Here is a 16,772-nt window from a genome sequence, read left to right as displayed (position 1 = left end):
CCTTTGTGTTTAAATTTTTTTAAAAAAAAAACCCCCCCCCCCCCCCCCCCCCCCAGGATTTCATGTCACTCACTACATACTACAGTGATACCCCATGTCTAATGAGGTCTCGCAAGAGCTCAATTTTCTAGCAAGAGGAGAACTTTGCTATCCAATGGAGCCACAACTCACCCAGGCTACAATGCTCAAGTCTACGCCGGCCTGGGATGTTTCCCCTTAGGGTCATCCGCATCCCTCCTGCGCCTAGCCAGTTTCTCGCGCTGTCTTTCCTCCATCCGCTTCGTCATGACCAGCTGCAAGCTCACCGGCAAATCATCCAGCCCTTCATCCCCTCCACGACCACCACGATCACCACTACCACGATCCGCAGCACTATCGCCGCCACCACCGCGGCCGCCGCCTTCCCAGACGCTATTCGACCGGCGTCTCAATCCAACCCCGTCGCCCATGCCCGCACCCGTGCCGGTAGCGACGCTGTTGGACCGCATCCTGCCGAACGTGAAGGCCCGCATCCTGTACGCAAAGCTGCCGCTCCGACTTCTAACCTTCTGTGCTTCTTGGTCCCCAGCTTCCGCGGAAGCTGCTGGGGTCGCGTTTCGGTTCTTCTCTCGCTCCTTGATCTTCCTAACGTACTCGTGGAACTTGGGGCGCTCCAACATTCCGCTACGGAATGCATTGACTCCTACCAGCAACTTGGCGAGATCCACGAGCTCTTCCAAATATTCGATAATTTCCACTATGGCAAATGGTCAGTATGGGATTTGTATTTGGGGCAGGCAGTGTAGGCATTAATTGGGAACAGGCAGGGAATGGCAAGGACAATTCCGAAGGATCACTTACTATTACCGGCAGAGCTGGCGTTCCAGGCTAGGAAGCTTTGGCGAGTCATGGATTTTAAGACGTGCGCCTGGGAAGGGATAGATCCATTGGCTAGACTGGCTGGGGTTTGGGTACCGGAGTCATAAGCGGATCTGATATCGCGTTCGAGTAGGAGTTCTCGAACTCTGGCGATGTATCGCAAATGTGCCACACGGCTAGATGGAAGGAATTGTGGGAGAGGTAGCCGGGTCGTTAGGGCTTCATGAACCGCGAAGAGAGTGAGCATTATACTGGCCGCTACATTACGACGGTAAGGCAGCACCTCTGTATTTAGCTCCTCGAGCACGCCGCTCCCGTAGGCTTGTCGTATATGCAACATATTGTCCATGCGATCAATTATCTGAAACAAAACATAGATCATCTCTCCGTAAACTAACGATTGCCCTTTAAAACTGCCTTTAATTCTTGGCTCCGTCAGACAAAATGGTAAGAAAGTGCGGGCCGCATCAAGAGCCTGTTCGGCATTTTCCTTGGCATCCTTGAAGTTCTCGTTGAGCGCGCTGGATCTGATATTAACATTTCGGGGTGAATCGATACCCACTGCCATCGACGCTTCCATCTGCGAGATTTGCTGAATGCTCGACGCTAGAGACTCGACAAGCCTGTCTCGAGCTCGAACGGGGAAAAAGAACATTGAGAAGAGGAGCGCAATCGTCCCACCGACGAGGAAGCATACCATTCGCTTAACGAATATCTCCCATCTATAATCTTCCACGGGGTGAAATATTGTTGCTAATAAACACACATTAGGATTCTCGCCTGGTCAGAACGTACCGCCGACAGAGTGACTTACCAAGCCCGACCACTGACATACTAACCATAGCAATTATACCTGTTTTGACATACGGTGTACCGAGATGAATGTAAGATGAGGGTATAATGCCAAATACAAGAACGACCACGGCAACAACTCGGTTTCCTCGCCCAATCACGTAAGCGAGGAAACCGACGACACAGCCAAAGATAACTCCAAAAACTCTAAGAAAGAAGCCTTGAAATGACGTCCCCACTGAGACTTCAAAGACGAGAACTAGTTGAAGAGATGCCCAAGTCCCACGGACAGAATTATACCATGCTATTGAATTGTATGTTAGCTATTGTTCCACTAGGTTTGGAAATGACATAATTACCATTCAACGATGGCACAAATGCCGGCCATGTAACGGTATATGCCGCTACACACATTCTAAGGGCGAAGGCCAAATCGTCGGACTGGGCAAAAAACTCGACTATATCAGCAGCCAGGCCACGCAACCACATGACCCTACTAGTTTCAGACCTCTGAGGACGTTTTCGGGTCTGTATATTGCCTTTCTCGGAGATAGGAGGTTGCTTCGAAACGGTGTGACCTGTTTCTTCATCTTCAGTACGTCTGAGTAATTGTTCTTCACTGTCATCCGTATCGTCATCGCGTCTTTCGGTATCTTCCTTAATACCATGGCCAGTTCTCGCCTCCTTCCTCGCATTTTCTGGAAGAGCATTTATGTCATCCTCGCCACCACTTGTAAGCCATTTCTTCCAAGATATTTTGGGCCAGTAGAGCCGTCGGCGGTCGCGCCGGGCTTGCCTCTTCTCGACAAGAGCCCTAGAATACCTCAATATCTCGCTGATCTGGGTAGCTGCATGCCGTACGCAAATTAGGAATGTCGAGATTAAGTGGGTTTCCATCTTCGGCGTAATATCATTCTATACGCATAGGTTAGTTCATATAAAATAAGACAGCTACTACATAGAAAGCAAGATTCGTTTCCGCTCAATATAAAAGCAAGTGCTGAAAAAAATAAGAAATCATCGTTGGACATACCCGTAATTTTAGGCCGTACTGTATGGATGCAGCCTGCTCAAGAGCGGCAGCGGAATCACGGTCAAACTGTGTCAAAGCCTCCGCAAACATGTTGATTCTAAGATCGATTTCTTCCATACTAATACCGTTTGGTGCCGGGGCACCGGATGGAAGGTTCGGCACGTCGTAGCAATAGGCTAATGCACAAATTATAACATGAAGTGCGGCCTGTGTTTGTTGTTGGAGGCTTTTGGTTGGGCCGCGAATCTGGCTAAGAATGTGCTCAAGGAATCCAATGTCGCCTGACTCTATTTCTCTCATCGGCTTAACAAGCTCAAGTTTCCGGGCGTATTTGAATTTCCTTTGTGACTTTTTAGTTCCTCGTCCTGATTTGTCGTCGCTACTGTCGCTTTCGGACTCGCTGTCAGAGTCCGAGTCGGATTCTGATTCGGAGTCTTCGTCGTCCGTTGAGCTTTCGTCCGATGTATCCTGCTCATTCTGTTCGTCCTTATATCCTGCTAGCGCGTACTTGCTCTCACAGGCATTAATAAGACAGATAGTTACTTGGACAAGGCGTGACATCAGAGTCGTGCTGATGGGCTTCAAAGAGCGCGGGGGTAGGACCGAGTACACAAGCTCGAAATTGCACTCTGCTTGAGCTTTCTTAGAACTGCCGAGCTGAGCCCTTAATTTTGCTTTCTTCTCGGTCAAGGCTACGAGCCTGGAACGCAAGTTCGTTGAAAGTTCCTTTTCTTTCTCGGCATCCCCGCCACCTGACTTCCTAGTATCGCACATAAACCAATCCCCAGCTTCTTGGAAAGAATCGATGGTGGCGCATAAGGATTCTATCGTAGATCTACCTAGAAATCCACTTGAGAATTCGGGAAAGATGGTGATATTTATGAGAATAATAACCCCAACTGCCGTAAGAATGGGGTACCCAATTTGCTTAACAATCCTAGCTGATACGGATGTGGAAGCACTTGTTAAGATGGTTATGTTAATGAGCAGGAAGAAGAACACGAATACGAATAACCTCGGTGCCCAAGAACGTAGAACACCATGAAAAATCAATGCCAAGGTGAAGAAGATAGCCCTGATAGCCCAAGCTGCTTGAATATTGGTATGATAAACAAGACTAGAGAGATATAAGCCAAGGATGCCCCATGCGATGCCGACGAAGGTTCCGAGCACGATGAGCATCAAGGCTTCGGTCAACTGGCCGAACCGTCGCCCAGGGTGTCCGAATACCGAAGCCATAGCCCCAAGATATGTCGACTGGCCGTATACAGCGATGACCGCCGGAATGAGCCCAATGATCAGATTGATGGTGGTACATATGGTATTCTTGACGATTCTCTTCCAGAGATTGTTCTTCTGGAGATTTGATTTGACAGTGTCCTTCCATTGCTGCAGTTGCCTTTGAAGCATCTTGTTCCAAAGCTGGATTGTTGCCATGGCTCCTGCGATGATTCTAAGACGAAGCCCACCCGTAGAGGATATTTGGATCTAGACATGGTAATGAACCTAGAGCTGAGGCGTATGCTAAAAGACGTAAATCGCAGGTTTTGTTAAGTGGTACAGATATACCGGTGTCAACACGAGATCCTTCTAGCATCAGTCAAATTGGAGTTATGGAAGGTAATGGTTGTCCGCCCCCCACTGTACCCCAATTACCTTAGTTGGCTTGGCACTTTAAGAATGATATCATCCCGAAGCAAGCGAAAAGCGTCCGATCTTGGTTATCGCGGGTGGCATGTGTTACAGTTGCACTTGCAGGGATAGCTTAGCTCTATTACCTGTTAGGTTAAGTACCTAGGTACCTTAGGTATGCACCTTACTAAGGCGCGTACACAAGTACAGTGACCAAAGTACTCAGCATTATCGCGGGGTTCGCGAATGCGAACACAGATACCTAACCTAAATCAAATAACAAATCCAAAGTCGCTTGTGCTGAGCAGTGAAATGTTTAGCGTCAACTTCTAACAACTACCTACCTAGGTACCTAGTCTTCAGTAATATAAATCATATCAACTTTTCGGAGTTCACGAGCTTTCGGGCTGTGTCTACCGTCAAAATGGCTCCATCGGCGAATCTAACTGTAAGGCTGCTCTTGTATTGCATAATCCCTTACCTTTACCTTTACCCCGGAAAGTCGTCCGTCTATAACATATGGGCAGTTACAGCTAATAAAACAACTTGAATCTGTAGACAAAGCTAAAGGTCCAGCTAAAACTATCCATTGCACGATTGCGCATGGTGCAGCAGCGTGATGAAGCCATGGGAAAGACGCAAAGGAGGGCAATGGCCCAGTTGCTGGAGGTCGGTAAGATTGATTCAGCCAAGATTAGAGTTGAGAATATTATTCGATCCGATATCACTACGGAACTCCACGAAATCCTCGAGCTGTATTGTGAGTTATTGCTAGCGCGAGCTGGCCTTTTAGAGGGTAGCGTATGCGATCCTGGATTGGAAGAAGCAGTGAAAAGCATCATATACGCTGCTCCTAAGACGGAGATCAAAGAACTGCAGCAAGTACGCATACTTTTAGCGGAGAAGTACGGCAAGGAGTTCGTGCTGTCCGCCATGGAAAACTCGGACAAGAAAGTCTCCGAGAAGGTCATCAAGAAACTCAGTGTCACCCCACCTCGAGAAGAGCTTGTCCAGGGTTATCTGGAAGAGATCGCGCGAGCATATGGAGTCAACTGGCCGAGGCGAGCTAAGGATCTAGGGGATCCTCCCGAATTCGTGGACGACGACACAAATGATAATCCAAGTGGCGGGCAAGCGCAGAAGAGTTCAGAAGCAGCTCTGCCTACTGACGACAAATCTGCGCAAGAGAGGGAAGCGCTTAGCCGCGAAACTCCCCCTCGAACCCTAGGTCTGGATTCTCCGGTACATATTAATCCACCAAGTCCATCCTCGGATAACCCTCGCCCGAGAATTACGTTGAACTCAGTAGAACTGAAACCCAGTCAGAAGATGGTTGATGCTGGAATGTCGAAGAGCAACGATAGTAAGAAGGATAGGACGAGCGTTGATGAATTAACAGCTCGCTTTGCTGCTCTGAAGCGTTGATAATGCCTCCATATCAGGTCCTAGAGAATTTGAAACCCTTATAAGATGACTTCATCGGCGATCAAGCTACCCCGTTCTCTCTAATTCTATCTTCCGGCTCATCTTATATATATAACCTACCTCCTTATAGCTCTTTAGGTACTTATATGAGATATATTTATCTTGAATAAATTTGTTAAGTGAATAAGTGCTGTGTCTAAATACCTTAACTTTAAAGGTGTAGCTGCAGGTATTTACATGAAGCCACTGGTAATGTTAGGATATTAGGTACCTAGGTAGGTATCAGTCATGTGAGAAATGTAACAAGTGGCCAAGTTGTGCAAGAACTTAGGTGGTTTGGTATCTGCACATATCTAACCTACGTTATGTGTAAGCAGGTAGGCACCTTTATTGCGCACCTCCTACATGTATCTAATATACCTTGAGTAAGTATGTAAGGTACATAGGTAGGCTATGTGCTATGTAATGCATGCAATGCATGCTGTATGTGTGGAGTACCTGCTATAACTTCCCAGACAGCTATCTGGGTAGTTACACAGGACATGCAGGTCGAACACTGTTCCTTCTTCTTCTTCATTTATACAGAAGCGACCTAGGTAAGTAATTTCCAATATACCTAATGTATAACTTGATCAGATCGGGTACATAGTTCCAGTATGTGTACCTAAGTAGGTAAGTATGCAGCTGCCTTTCCTTGCACTTTACAATCTGCACTTTTCACTCTTCACTCACATCCTGCTTTCTCATCCAGTCCTATGATATTTTATTTCTATTTCCTAACTCATGTCCATGTTAACCTCCTCACTAAAAATAACAGGAGTCGTTATTTCGATGTTAGGACGTTCTTTTTACCATTTACATATCGAGTCCCGCGCCCTGAGTGCGTGAGAGTAACGGTTAACAGAAACTACACATTTTTGTAACCTGTTTTCCTTTCAGAATACAACCACTGATAACGTCCAGCTGATCAGTATCCCATGCAGCACGTTGTCTTTATATCTTTCCTCTACCCGTGGTCTTCATTACAAAGATCACCATGGATCTTCATCATAGCTTGCAAGTTTTAGGTATAGATGACCTAGCTGATATCACCCTGGACGAACTCGAGGATAAAATTCAACATGCAAGTCCTAATAAGATACCCAAACAGAACGTTCTCCAAGCATTCATGGGATGGCTCCACGAACGGATCAAGAAGGATATTCAACAGAAGTCTTTGCTGTTGGAATTTGCCAACCTTCTTTTAAAAACCGGGAAGCTGCAACAAGGGCCGTTCACAGAGAATGAAATCGAAGAGGCCCTCAAAGAATGGCAAGTTAAGGATGCTGCAGATAATCCTGAAAATATACGTAGGTATCAGATGGTACAGCTAGATCTCCATGGGCTATTTGAGCAGTATAGACATAGCTCTAAGACGAAGAAGCATTCACCTACGGGATCATCATCGACTTTTGGTCGGGATATCAGACACTCGCTTGCCCATATTAACGAACCAATTGACTCTCAAGCTAAAGCTAAAAATAAAATAAGAGAGCCTACAGTTTCCTGGGTAGTTGGCGGAGGAAAGAAGAAGACAGGCGCCAACGATCTTCCCTTAGGTCGGAAGGCAGGTACACATGCCAACATCTATAACGAGATCGTCAAAATCAAGGAAGATAACAAAAAGAAGAACTCGACCAAGGCCAATAAAGCGCCACCTATGGAACAGACAGCAAAGCTGGGCTTAAAGGACGCAAGTTTAAGAGAGCTTAGCCCAGCGATTACCTACAAATCCATCTTATTAGACTATTCTTCGTCAAACATGCCTTCCTATCTAACCACGTCTCCTCCTCATGGGTATATATGCAAACGTTGCGAGCAGCCAGGTAATGAGGTGCTTTAGAGAAGGAACGTGGTTTTCTCTGCTAACGTTGGTTGTAGGACACTGGATCCAACTTTGCCCTACTAATTTGGACCCGGAATGGGATCAAGCACCTCCGTATTATTATCGATGTGAAATCTGCAAAGTATCTGGCAAGCATTTTGCAACACTATGTCCTCAAAACGAGTACGAGCTCTCTTTAACACAGCAGCGTCTCCGCATTAAGATTCCACCAAAGATGCCTACACGAGATAAACGCTCCCACTATCGAGACCGTTCTCCCTTCACACCATCACCCCAAAGCCGCCCCCGAAGCCCTACCTACCTCCCTTTGAGACGTAAAAAGCGTAATGTTTACAGACGAGACGAGACCCCGGAGGATCGGACCCGTAGCTTAGGTGACCGATATCAATCGCCCAACGATCGCAGAAGTGTTTCACCTTGGTCAACACGTGAGCGGATGACTCAAGAAACATACCGTAGAGAAGACTCTCCTCATGAACACTCTTCGGGCAATTACCGTTTAAGGAAGCGTTCGGTCACCCCCCCTCGCAATCACCGAAAGCGAACCAAAGCCCCTCCTCCTGAAGAACGTTCACGTCCGTTCTTGGATTTACATAAGACTAAAAGGGGCGCGGAAGAAGGAAGGCTGGGTTATGATAACGATGAGTTTATGGGCTCGCATATTTCTCCAGCGATGCCAAAAGATAACATTCTTCCCAAGGATCTCTTCCAAGGCACAATCGAAAGCAAGAATGAACTAATGGCAGACGCTGCACCGCTGCCTGAAGACACTGCTGAAGATATCGAGAGAGCTAGGAAAGAAGCAAACGAGTTTCTCGATGCTCTAACAAATGAAATTTCCTTAGACGATACGCAAGTCTCACCTCCCGCAAACGATACGTCTACCGACGAGTATTCATATCAATTAGACAAGATAGATACTGACAGCAGCAAGGAGGGGGATGATTTTGATGAAGACAGTCTTACATTAGCGGAGATCGCAGACCAGCGCCTATTCCAGGGTCCACACTTTGGATCTGAAGTGACATCCCTTTTCAGAGGCCGGACGATTCCGATAGTTCACAGCAAAGCAAACAGGAAGACTGCCAAAGAGATGATCGAAGAAGCCTGGAAGCCCACCTGGGCCTAACATTCCACGGCGTAAACCACGGAAAGAAGATTATTTCAAGATTCGATCCTCGTTTCACGTTTCACCACTACATCGATGGACACCACGGGTATCTATAGTCTAAATGGGACGATAGAATGGTAAAAGCCAAATATGATGGGGGCTTGAGTTTTATTTCTTCTCGTGTTTGCAGCATTTTCTAAATATCGATTATGCGTTGCTTTGTGAGCATCAATCACTGGAATCATTTTAGTTTCCTTGCGTATCTCCTGCTTGATACGAGTATTTCTAGAAGGCCTAAATACCTAGAAAGACAGATGTTTATGTATTGTACAGAAAGTTACTGGTCTGTGCTCAATTTACGCTTTCGGTTTCCATGCCCGTCAGAGTCAGCGGAGATGGTTCATAGTCGTATTACAACCATCCTCAGTACTTAGATGAGTTGGACGAGGAGCTGCCCCCAAGTACCACCAGTATAACTTGTAGGCAGATTTAGGTACCTAGTTTAGTTAAATCAACGCCGTTATATTGACAAGATGCTGGGGTTGTCCAGACGTTGGTAGGATCTTGAGTTGTGCTACGCAGGAAGGAACACGAGGAATGGCGCATGGTCCAGAAGAAGGCAACGCCTAAAATTGATGATATATCTGCTTGCTTGCGAAACTTTGACCTTATGCCCAATTCCAAATTTGCCAGAACGCCGTACGCCTCTACCTGGAAGGGTAAGTATTCGCAAGCTCGGCCTAGACTTAGGTCTAGGTACCTATACACAAGAGTTCCCTCCACGTCCGTAGTTATCGTAGGTATTTTTGCGAATAGGTTTCCTCCAGGAGACCTTTTTTGTTTCGCACATTCTTTCTTTCTTTCCTTCTCCCATGTCATATATATATATCGTACCCTCGCCGCGTCGGAGAGCTACTACTCGAGCTTATCGAGGTGTTCGAGGCGGGTGAGGACGACCTGCTTGCTAGTCTCCTCGATCTCGCCGGCGAGGAAGACCTCGTCGAGGATGGCGTAGACCTTGTAGAAGTTGAAGACGAGGTCGAGCTCGCAGACGTTGCCGAAGAAGGCGTCGAGGACCTCGACGAAGAAGTGGATGGCCTCGAGGTACGCGAGCTCGTTGTCGTTGGTGTCCACGCACGCGCAGAAGAACAGCCCCGCGTACCGCCGGTACACGATCTTGTAGTTGCGGAACTCCACGAAGTTCGACTGGTACTTCTGGTCCCGCGGCGCTACCAGCCGGTGCACCTCCCCCTTGAGCTTGATCTTCTCCTCGTCGCTGTACGGCACGTACCATTTCGCGAGCCGCGTCTTGCCTCTGTTAAAGTGGGAGAGTTGGGGGTTTTGGTTAATATAATGCGCAATTGGCAAGCTGTTTTTGGAGGGAGGGAGGAATTGCTTACTGCCGGTTCTGTATTAATATGAAGGACAACATATTTGCGGGAGGGGGCCTGCGAGGAAGCGACGCGATTTATCGCGATCCGAGTGGTGAAAACGGTGGACGTTTCGATGGGATGGAATTGTTCTAGGTGAAGTTCTCCAGGGGGTTCGTTTAGCGGTGGGGACCTTGGAGTTTAGCGGACGTTTAAGAGGGACCTCACGCTTAGATGCAGGTACCTAAACTAGGATGTACCTAACCTGCAGGTGTGGCTTGTTCAAGTCTCGTGCGACCCCTGGGATTTACTACATTAGGTACCTACCTTAGGTACCTCCTACACAGGAAATATCCCCTTTACATTACCTTGTACCTCTCTCAAATAGGTACCTAGATCACCTGGCTATGAGGTATACCTTCATGAATATTATTTCAATTATATTACAATTTAGAAAATATAAAGTGCTTATACGAAGGTCCGGGCCAAAAGTCTTGCATATCGTAGCTTAGGTAAGCTACCCACTTAGGTATGTGTCAATAAAAAAGGCTGTACGGTGTCAGATCTACTAATAGCAGCTAGCTCCCCTGTAGCTATAGTGGTAAGCTCCCTAGAATTTAGCGTACGAACCACTATCCGCCCCCCAAACTTACTAAGCCAATACAGTGCTATTATAATTGTGTACGTTATGTTCCCGCGACTAAAATCTTGGCATGTGCAAGACTTTTGGCCCGGACCTTCGTACACCCATATTAATACAAACTCACATTCTATCAGGTAGGTAATAACATAACCACTTAGATATCGAACTTCTCACCCACCAAATCCTCACTCAACTTCCACAACTTCTCCGCGAGCTCCGGGTCCGTAGCCCAGTCCCTAACAGCCTTAGGATCGGTCGTCAGTTTCGTGTCCTGCAGGAAGACGCCCTCCTCCTCGACCAGATCGGGATCCAAAGCCGCGCGGAGCGTAGTCGAGCAGCCCTGCTGCAACGTCTTGTGCGGGTCGGCTGCTCTGTACTCCGCAAGCGTCTTCCCCGCGACCTTCTGCGCCGCCTCGTCCATGAGCGCCGCCAGACGCGCGCCGTCCATCTGCTTGACGTAGTGCTGCAAGTTCGTCAGGATGCTGCCGGGGTGCACGGCGTAGGCGCGCACGCCGCGCGCCGCGAGCCGCTTGTTCAGGGCCACCGCGTACAGGATGTTGGCGCTCTTGGACTGTCCGTAAGACGTGAACTCGCTGTACGAGCCCGGCTCCGTGAAGTTCGGGTCCTCGAACCGCACGCCCGCGTACCTGTGCCCGGAACTCGAGAGGTTGACTATGCGCGCGCCGGGGCCGGCGGCCACGACCTTGGGTGCGATCTTGTTGGTCAGGATGAAATGACCCAGGTGGTTGGCGTGAAGCTGCAGCTCTATCTTGTCTTCCGTCAGCTCGAAGGGGGTTGCCATCACGGCTGCGTTGTTGATCACGACGTCGATCTTGGCGATCTCAGGGTCGTCGAGGATGGTCTGCGCTGCCTTCCGGACGCTCTTGATTGAGGAGAGGTCGGCTTGGACGAACTTGGTCTTCACGCTAGGATTGACATTTTTGATGGAGTCAATGACAGTCTGTACCTTCTCCGGAGAGCGCCCGACTAGAATCAGCAGAGCGGGAGACTCTGCAGCAAGCGAAATAACTGTTTCAGCACCAATGCCGCCCGGGCTCGGTCCGGTCAGGAGGACTAGATAATGTTAGCGCATTGCATTCCTGTGAAGGCAAGGACGCATACTTACAAGTTCTCCCCTTCACCTCGTCGGCAAATTGGTGTACAAGCGCAAGGCCTTCGGTGTTTCTGTCGTAAGTAGACATTATTACCAGTACTTTTTTATTGCTGATAACTTTGAGTTGGTCCGGTAAGTTTTTTTTTTTTTTTTCGTTTTTCTCCCTTTGGGGATTGAATAGGATTATGCGGATTTATGGTAGATTTAACCCTTTGTCTCAAAGACTTCTACTGGAACGAACCCTAAGGAATTTTGCTTCATTTTTGAGCTTTTATATACTTGCCTTCTGGATCGACATGAGGCTATTTCCGTGGCTCCCGCTGCAACTGTAGACTATTTCCCGCGCTAAACGGTCTTAAATACGATAACCCCGGGGAAGGCCTCATCTTCTAAATATACGAAATCTGTAGAAGGCCTCCGAAGATGATACATTGAACCCTCCGAGCGTCCGACTCGTGTTACTGCTCAATGGGTGCTACGACGAATGCAAAGTGAAAGACTATGCTAGCGTCATTCAAAATCAGCATCAAATCCAAGTTAGGTGTTTGACTAAGAAAAAAGACTCGGCTGCAATATGTTAACTCCAAACTCCGGGGTTTCGCATATGGTAAACCGTACACATAAACTCAAGTAGACGTAAACTGCAATTGCCATATATTCAACTAATAAGTAACTTTTAGGCATACTGTGTAGTATGTGCGATGGTGTATATCTGGGCTCATCCGGAGGCTGAATGCCTCAAGTTTTGGATCTAGGACTTGATCTGATTGGCTTAAAAAACTTAAGGCATTTTGTCAGCCCTTGGGGTGACCTCCAGTGATTAAAGACTGCCAGTAAAAGAATTGGCTTTGGACAAAAGACATAGGTACACACATCCGTTATATACATGCGTGGCATTACATGGCTTAACCCTGCTAAGTACAGAGATACTCCATAATTTGTGCCGCCATAGGTATATTGTACAAATTGTACCTACAGTATGTAAAGTTACCTAGGATTGAACCTTGAATGGCCCAGACGCGAAGTGTAAAGCCACAATCAGATCTAAGCTTGCCAAGTTCGTTCTAAGCTCCCAATTGGCCCAAAACGGTTTTGTTATTTCAAGATTCAAGATTCAAGACCCAAGATCCTACATAGTATGTAAATACATGTAGGTAGTAAGAACTCAAGTCTACTATAACTAGTTTTCACGAGACGACATATGTAAGAGCCTTTTCTAAGCTTGCAGATTAACGCTCTCTTTACGGTTATTACATTGATCATTGTTATTCAAAGGTATCACGCGAGCTGTCCTAAGCATTAACGCCGCCCTGATGAGATAGCCTGTCATCCATCCAGGCTTGGTTATCTTTCGTTGACTTATACGACGACTCACAGGACAGCTATACAAGTACAATAATTACAAGAGCTCCCATCAAAATCTTTTAACAACTAGGCCGTTACTAAATTTACGCTCCCTTCCATATTCTGTTGAGTCCCTGAGGTTCTTTTTTTTGAAAAAAAAAATTTACGAAAACTATTCTCCTTCGCTCGGCCAACTCGATCGATCCCAGTTTTTCTCTTTTCTATTAATGCATTGGACTTTTTCTTTGCCTTTTCAGTAATACTCAGTCTTTCTCAGGTCCTCTCTTCTACCATGATGGAGGCCGCTCCCACCCCCACCGCCATGGCTTCTGAAGATAATCTCACCATCTTCCGCACGCTGAAAAGTGATGGAGTACCAATCCCAGAAGACAGGCTGGTACAATACCCAAAAGCAGCCCAAGGTTCCGTCGATAATTGGCTACAAAAGCTTGGAGACATGCTAGGTTCTCAGCTCTTTCCCGGATCAAGTTCGTCAACTCCGCGGGATAAAGTGAACAAAGTAAACTAACATCTACCAGGTAATAAATTCATCTTGGACGCGTTTCCTGATAACTATCAACTCCGTATGAAATTTCGAGATAGTATGCCAATCCAACCCTATATTATATTATGTTTACTTAGGTTAGGTACTTACAGAGACAAATTTCCAGGTAAAAGTTCTTCCGACGCAGTCTCTTCAGATATAGCCGCAGACAAACCCTCTTCGGCCAAAACTAAACCATTATTCGACTGCTACCTATTCGGGTATCCTGACCTTGGGAAAAGTCGAACTAAGTCCCCTGCACTCAAGCAGTATAGAAGCACGGCTGAGTTTTTTGACCACTTATTGTGGTTGGTGACTGACGCTGAGGACCGGAGCAAGTGCACCTGCAAGCACTGCAAGGCGTATAATGCTTTGCAAGCTAAACCGCCAAGCTCGAAGCTACAAGCTCCAGCCAGACTTGGCACTGGCGTGAAGGCTTCCGGGGCTCTTGGTAACAACTCACCGGCGCAATCCGCACCAACATCTGCCGCGTCCAGCCCCGCGCCCAGCGTTTCCTCTGGCACAACGGCTCAAAGAGTAGCCTCAGCCGCACTGACAACGCAAGTAGCGGCAAGTTATACCCCGGTAGCCGTTCAACATGATGAAGCACGTGTGTTCAAGAATGGGGAGCTGGTTTGGTACATCGTCTATCCCTCTTTTCGCTTGGGGCTTATCGTACAATGTCCGTCCGACAACCCGGCTACATCGACTCCACGCATGTATAAGATAAAACCGCTTTCATATTCGCTCCGGCCCCTCGCAGATGTTACACAACCCGAGGCAGACATGCGGCCATTCTTAGCCTATAGTGTACCTGCTTCTCATCCAATCCTTGATAAGTTCGCCGACCACCCTATGGAAGCGATCCCGTGGGATGCGCTAGAGGCCCAGGTCGGTAAAGCGGATGGTGCACTGATCGTTGAAGCTTCTAAAGTAGGCGCAAGTCGTGTTGACCACTCGTATTCTTTATTCAATGCGGTCCCTGACCCTACTCTGCAGCCCAACCAGAAGAGATACAATGGTGTCTTCCTTGGTTGTGAGCAGATTCGCACTTCCGAGACCGTTCGACCACGCCTCGAGCCGGGTGAACATCCAGAGTGGGACAATCCAGAGTTGACCTTCGCCATGGTAGTTAGGAAAATACTACTGGAGACGACTGAAAAGGGAGAGGAGCTTTTCTTCTACGGCGATCTCTGGCTCTTACAGGAGACGGACTCGCCGGCCCACGGGGAGTCGCTCAAGTACGTCACCCAGGCGATGGTCAGAGAGAAAATGTTCAGAGATCAGGTCAAAAACTCTCCAGATACACATTTCGAATGGGTACTCGTACAGAATCCTATCAAGAAATCCGAGGCATACATCCGAGGACGATTCTACGAATCCGAGAAGCTGGGCCCGCTGCTGGACCCGAACTGGAATGCGACCATCCAGCAAGGACACTTCATGCCTACTCATCACAAGTCCCTGAATAACCGTGGCGATTCGAAGGGCTTCAACGTCGGTCGGAAGGAGTCACGTTCAGCTACCTTCGCCGGCATCTTTCCTCCTGGTACCGTCCCATCGTTTGGACCCGATGTCGTGGAGTCGCCTGAAAACGCTTATCTTACTCATTGATGAGGCGGGGTTTTATTGCAGCAATCTTTTCAGGCTGCGGTGGATCGATTGGCTAGAGCTTTGACCTGTCCAACATAATAGTGCCGAATACTGGAATTCAAGAAGTTGACCCCTCGTGGTGAAGGCTGAGTAGCATGGCAAGACCTGGATAATGGAAAAAGGGCGTCATCACTCGCATTTCTTGATATTCGCATCCGTCCAGACTAGCGCTATGATAGCAGGGCTTATTGCCAGTGAAAAGGATAGTATATTTTGTTTGCATTCTATCACAGGATGGGCGTCTTATTAACTTTAGCATTGACAATTACGGCCTCGTGCGAGTCAGGTTTAGTTACCTACTCTTGTACCAACGCAGAGTTCCATAGAGGTTAACTTGAAGATTTCTTCGTCATTATATTCAGGACTTGGCTTCCATTCACGTCATTTGGATTTTTTTCTTTCGTGTCCTTGACAATAAATAAAATCGTCTCGACGGGGCTCTCCAAGTGAACGAAAGTGACCTATATGCTGTTATGGCTTCTTGTTTTATTACAATCCGTAATATGAATTTAGAAGAACTCGTTACGGTTCAAGAGAAGACTAGCCTTACATTATACATGGTATTTTCAATGTTAGCTCGCCTCTTACAGGATAGAAAGGGTTACATCGTAGTTTAGCAATACCGGTTTCCGTATTTTTCTAAAAGAAGCAATAGTAATATGAAAACGATACCCGTATATTACCTGGTAGCCCCTATCTGCGCGAAGCCCAAGCAATACCCCCCCCCCCCCCCCCCATGGAAAAACTCGCCGATATATGAACATGTTGGCGACATGTCACTTTGCAGGTCCCCTCGCTGACGACAAGTTCCTATAGACAGATAGACGATCTGGTTACCCAGGCCGTCGGGTCGAAGAAAAGTCGCTAATCTATCTAATCTAATCGAAAATTACCAGAATGAACGTATGCGTACCTGACGTAGATGACCCAACCCTACCTACCTAGGTACCTATATATGACTTCAGTTCATCCTTCGTGAGAACCGCGTATTAACAAGTCGAACCAAGTCCCAGAACCTTTTTTTTTTTTTTGGCTTCTTTCCCCCCATACCGGTTCCCAGGAACTAGGGCCGCGTATGCTATGCTATGCCATGCTATGGAATAGGTTAGGGCCTTATTAGTAGTACCAACGGGGCCCGTCGCGGAACGAAAACATCTCCACTTCGAAACGTGAATTGGCTAGCCAGCCTTGCCCTCATCCATCACCTTAGCTCTAGCGGTTTAGGATAGGAATTATAGGATGTAGTATCCATCTGCACTAAAGATGCGTGGCAAGATTCCGCGAGGCTACTAATGTATGTACAATACTGCTAGCGGCGAAGCGCTTGGCTGATCGTTCGCCCATCGCCCATCGCCCACCCAGTCCCTG

The 16,772-nt window shown here is 47.5% G+C and overlaps 6 protein-coding genes across 6 annotated transcripts; 3 read left to right on the top strand and 3 right to left on the bottom strand.

Annotated features, from left to right (window-relative positions):
* Positions 1-63: 63 nt before the first annotated feature.
* F4812DRAFT_448105 (uncharacterized protein) lies at positions 64-4,497 on the bottom strand. Its single transcript, XM_047935836.1, has 5 exons — positions 2,684-4,497; positions 2,010-2,565; positions 1,673-1,954; positions 841-1,611; positions 64-736 (listed from the first exon to the last, which is right to left on the bottom strand). Exons 1-5 carry the CDS (start codon positions 4,118-4,120, stop codon positions 192-194), a joined length of 3,591 nt encoding a protein of 1,196 aa, XP_047785430.1. The 5' UTR covers positions 4,121-4,497; the 3' UTR covers positions 64-191.
* A 61-nt stretch (positions 4,498-4,558) lies between these two features.
* Positions 4,559-5,911, top strand: F4812DRAFT_448102 (DUF292-domain-containing protein). Its single transcript, XM_047935835.1, has 2 exons — positions 4,559-4,763; positions 4,874-5,911. The coding sequence occupies exons 1-2, from the start codon at positions 4,740-4,742 to the stop codon at positions 5,738-5,740; spliced, it is 891 nt and encodes a 296-aa protein (XP_047785429.1). The 5' UTR covers positions 4,559-4,739; the 3' UTR covers positions 5,741-5,911.
* Positions 5,912-6,776: 865 nt separating this feature from the next.
* On the top strand, positions 6,777-8,754 carry F4812DRAFT_464110 (uncharacterized protein; the record flags this gene model as incomplete). The annotated part of the gene is made up of 2 exons (XM_047938312.1): positions 6,777-7,605; positions 7,661-8,754. 2 exons carry the CDS (start codon positions 6,777-6,779, stop codon positions 8,752-8,754), a joined length of 1,923 nt encoding a protein of 640 aa, XP_047785428.1.
* A 632-nt stretch (positions 8,755-9,386) lies between these two features.
* On the bottom strand, positions 9,387-10,330 carry F4812DRAFT_288637 (AP-2 complex subunit sigma). The gene is made up of 3 exons (XM_047931119.1): positions 10,137-10,330; positions 9,497-10,051; positions 9,387-9,447 (listed from the first exon to the last, which is right to left on the bottom strand). The coding sequence occupies exons 1-2, from the start codon at positions 10,166-10,168 to the stop codon at positions 9,652-9,654; spliced, it is 432 nt and encodes a 143-aa protein (XP_047785427.1). The 5' UTR covers positions 10,169-10,330; the 3' UTR covers positions 9,387-9,447; positions 9,497-9,651.
* A 431-nt stretch (positions 10,331-10,761) lies between these two features.
* F4812DRAFT_448093 (NAD(P)-binding protein) lies at positions 10,762-12,679 on the bottom strand. The gene is made up of 3 exons (XM_047935834.1): positions 12,550-12,679; positions 11,876-12,362; positions 10,762-11,823 (listed from the first exon to the last, which is right to left on the bottom strand). Exons 2-3 carry the CDS (start codon positions 11,949-11,951, stop codon positions 10,904-10,906), a joined length of 996 nt encoding a protein of 331 aa, XP_047785426.1. The 5' UTR covers positions 11,952-12,362; positions 12,550-12,679; the 3' UTR covers positions 10,762-10,903.
* A 294-nt stretch (positions 12,680-12,973) lies between these two features.
* Positions 12,974-16,111, top strand: F4812DRAFT_448090 (uncharacterized protein). The gene is made up of 3 exons (XM_047935833.1): positions 12,974-13,695; positions 13,747-13,809; positions 13,879-16,111. The coding sequence occupies exons 1-3, from the start codon at positions 13,500-13,502 to the stop codon at positions 15,363-15,365; spliced, it is 1,746 nt and encodes a 581-aa protein (XP_047785425.1). The 5' UTR covers positions 12,974-13,499; the 3' UTR covers positions 15,366-16,111.
* The last annotated feature ends 661 nt before the right edge of the window (positions 16,112-16,772 follow it).

This window comes from Daldinia caldariorum (assembly GCF_022478825.1).
Source record: "Daldinia caldariorum strain CBS 122874 unplaced genomic scaffold F4812scaffold_31, whole genome shotgun sequence".
Lineage (NCBI taxonomy): Eukaryota > Fungi > Ascomycota > Sordariomycetes > Xylariales > Hypoxylaceae > Daldinia > Daldinia caldariorum.
Note: the sequence above shows the minus strand (reverse complement) of the source record. Positions and strands in the feature narration are given on the sequence as shown.

What these genes read in the sequence shown, in the direction of transcription:
- F4812DRAFT_448105 (XM_047935836.1), bottom strand. Translation starts at nt 4,120, where the DNA reads ATGGCAACAATCCAGCTTTGGAACAAGATGCTTCAAAGGCAACTGCAG. An exon ending in AGTACGGCCTAAAATTACGG is followed by an intron (nt 2,566 to 2,683) that starts GTATGTCCAACG and finishes CTATGCGTATAG; the next exon opens with AATGATATTACGCCGAAGAT. An exon ending in CGCCAGCTCTGCCGGTAATA is followed by an intron (nt 737 to 840) that starts GTAAGTGATCCT and finishes CATTTGCCATAG; the next exon opens with TGGAAATTATCGAATATTTG.
- F4812DRAFT_448102 (XM_047935835.1), top strand. Translation starts at nt 4,740, where the DNA reads ATGGCTCCATCGGCGAATCTAACT. An exon ending in CTCCATCGGCGAATCTAACT is followed by an intron (nt 4,764 to 4,873) that starts GTAAGGCTGCTC and finishes TTGAATCTGTAG; the next exon opens with ACAAAGCTAAAGGTCCAGCT.
- F4812DRAFT_288637 (XM_047931119.1), bottom strand. Translation starts at nt 10,168, where the DNA reads ATGTTGTCCTTCATATTAATACAGAACCGGCA. An exon ending in ATATTAATACAGAACCGGCA is followed by an intron (nt 10,052 to 10,136) that starts GTAAGCAATTCC and finishes CCACTTTAACAG; the next exon opens with AGGCAAGACGCGGCTCGCGA.
- F4812DRAFT_448093 (XM_047935834.1), bottom strand. Translation starts at nt 11,951, where the DNA reads ATGTCTACTTACGACAGAAACACCGAAGGCCTTGCGCTTGTACACCAA. An exon ending in CGAGGTGAAGGGGAGAACTT is followed by an intron (nt 11,824 to 11,875) that starts GTAAGTATGCGT and finishes AACATTATCTAG; the next exon opens with TCCTCCTGACCGGACCGAGC.
- F4812DRAFT_448090 (XM_047935833.1), top strand. Translation starts at nt 13,500, where the DNA reads ATGATGGAGGCCGCTCCCACCCCCACCGCCATGGCTTCTGAAGATAAT. An exon ending in TCAGCTCTTTCCCGGATCAA is followed by an intron (nt 13,696 to 13,746) that starts GTTCGTCAACTC and finishes AACATCTACCAG; the next exon opens with GTAATAAATTCATCTTGGAC. An exon ending in CCGTATGAAATTTCGAGATA is followed by an intron (nt 13,810 to 13,878) that starts GTATGCCAATCC and finishes ACAAATTTCCAG; the next exon opens with GTAAAAGTTCTTCCGACGCA.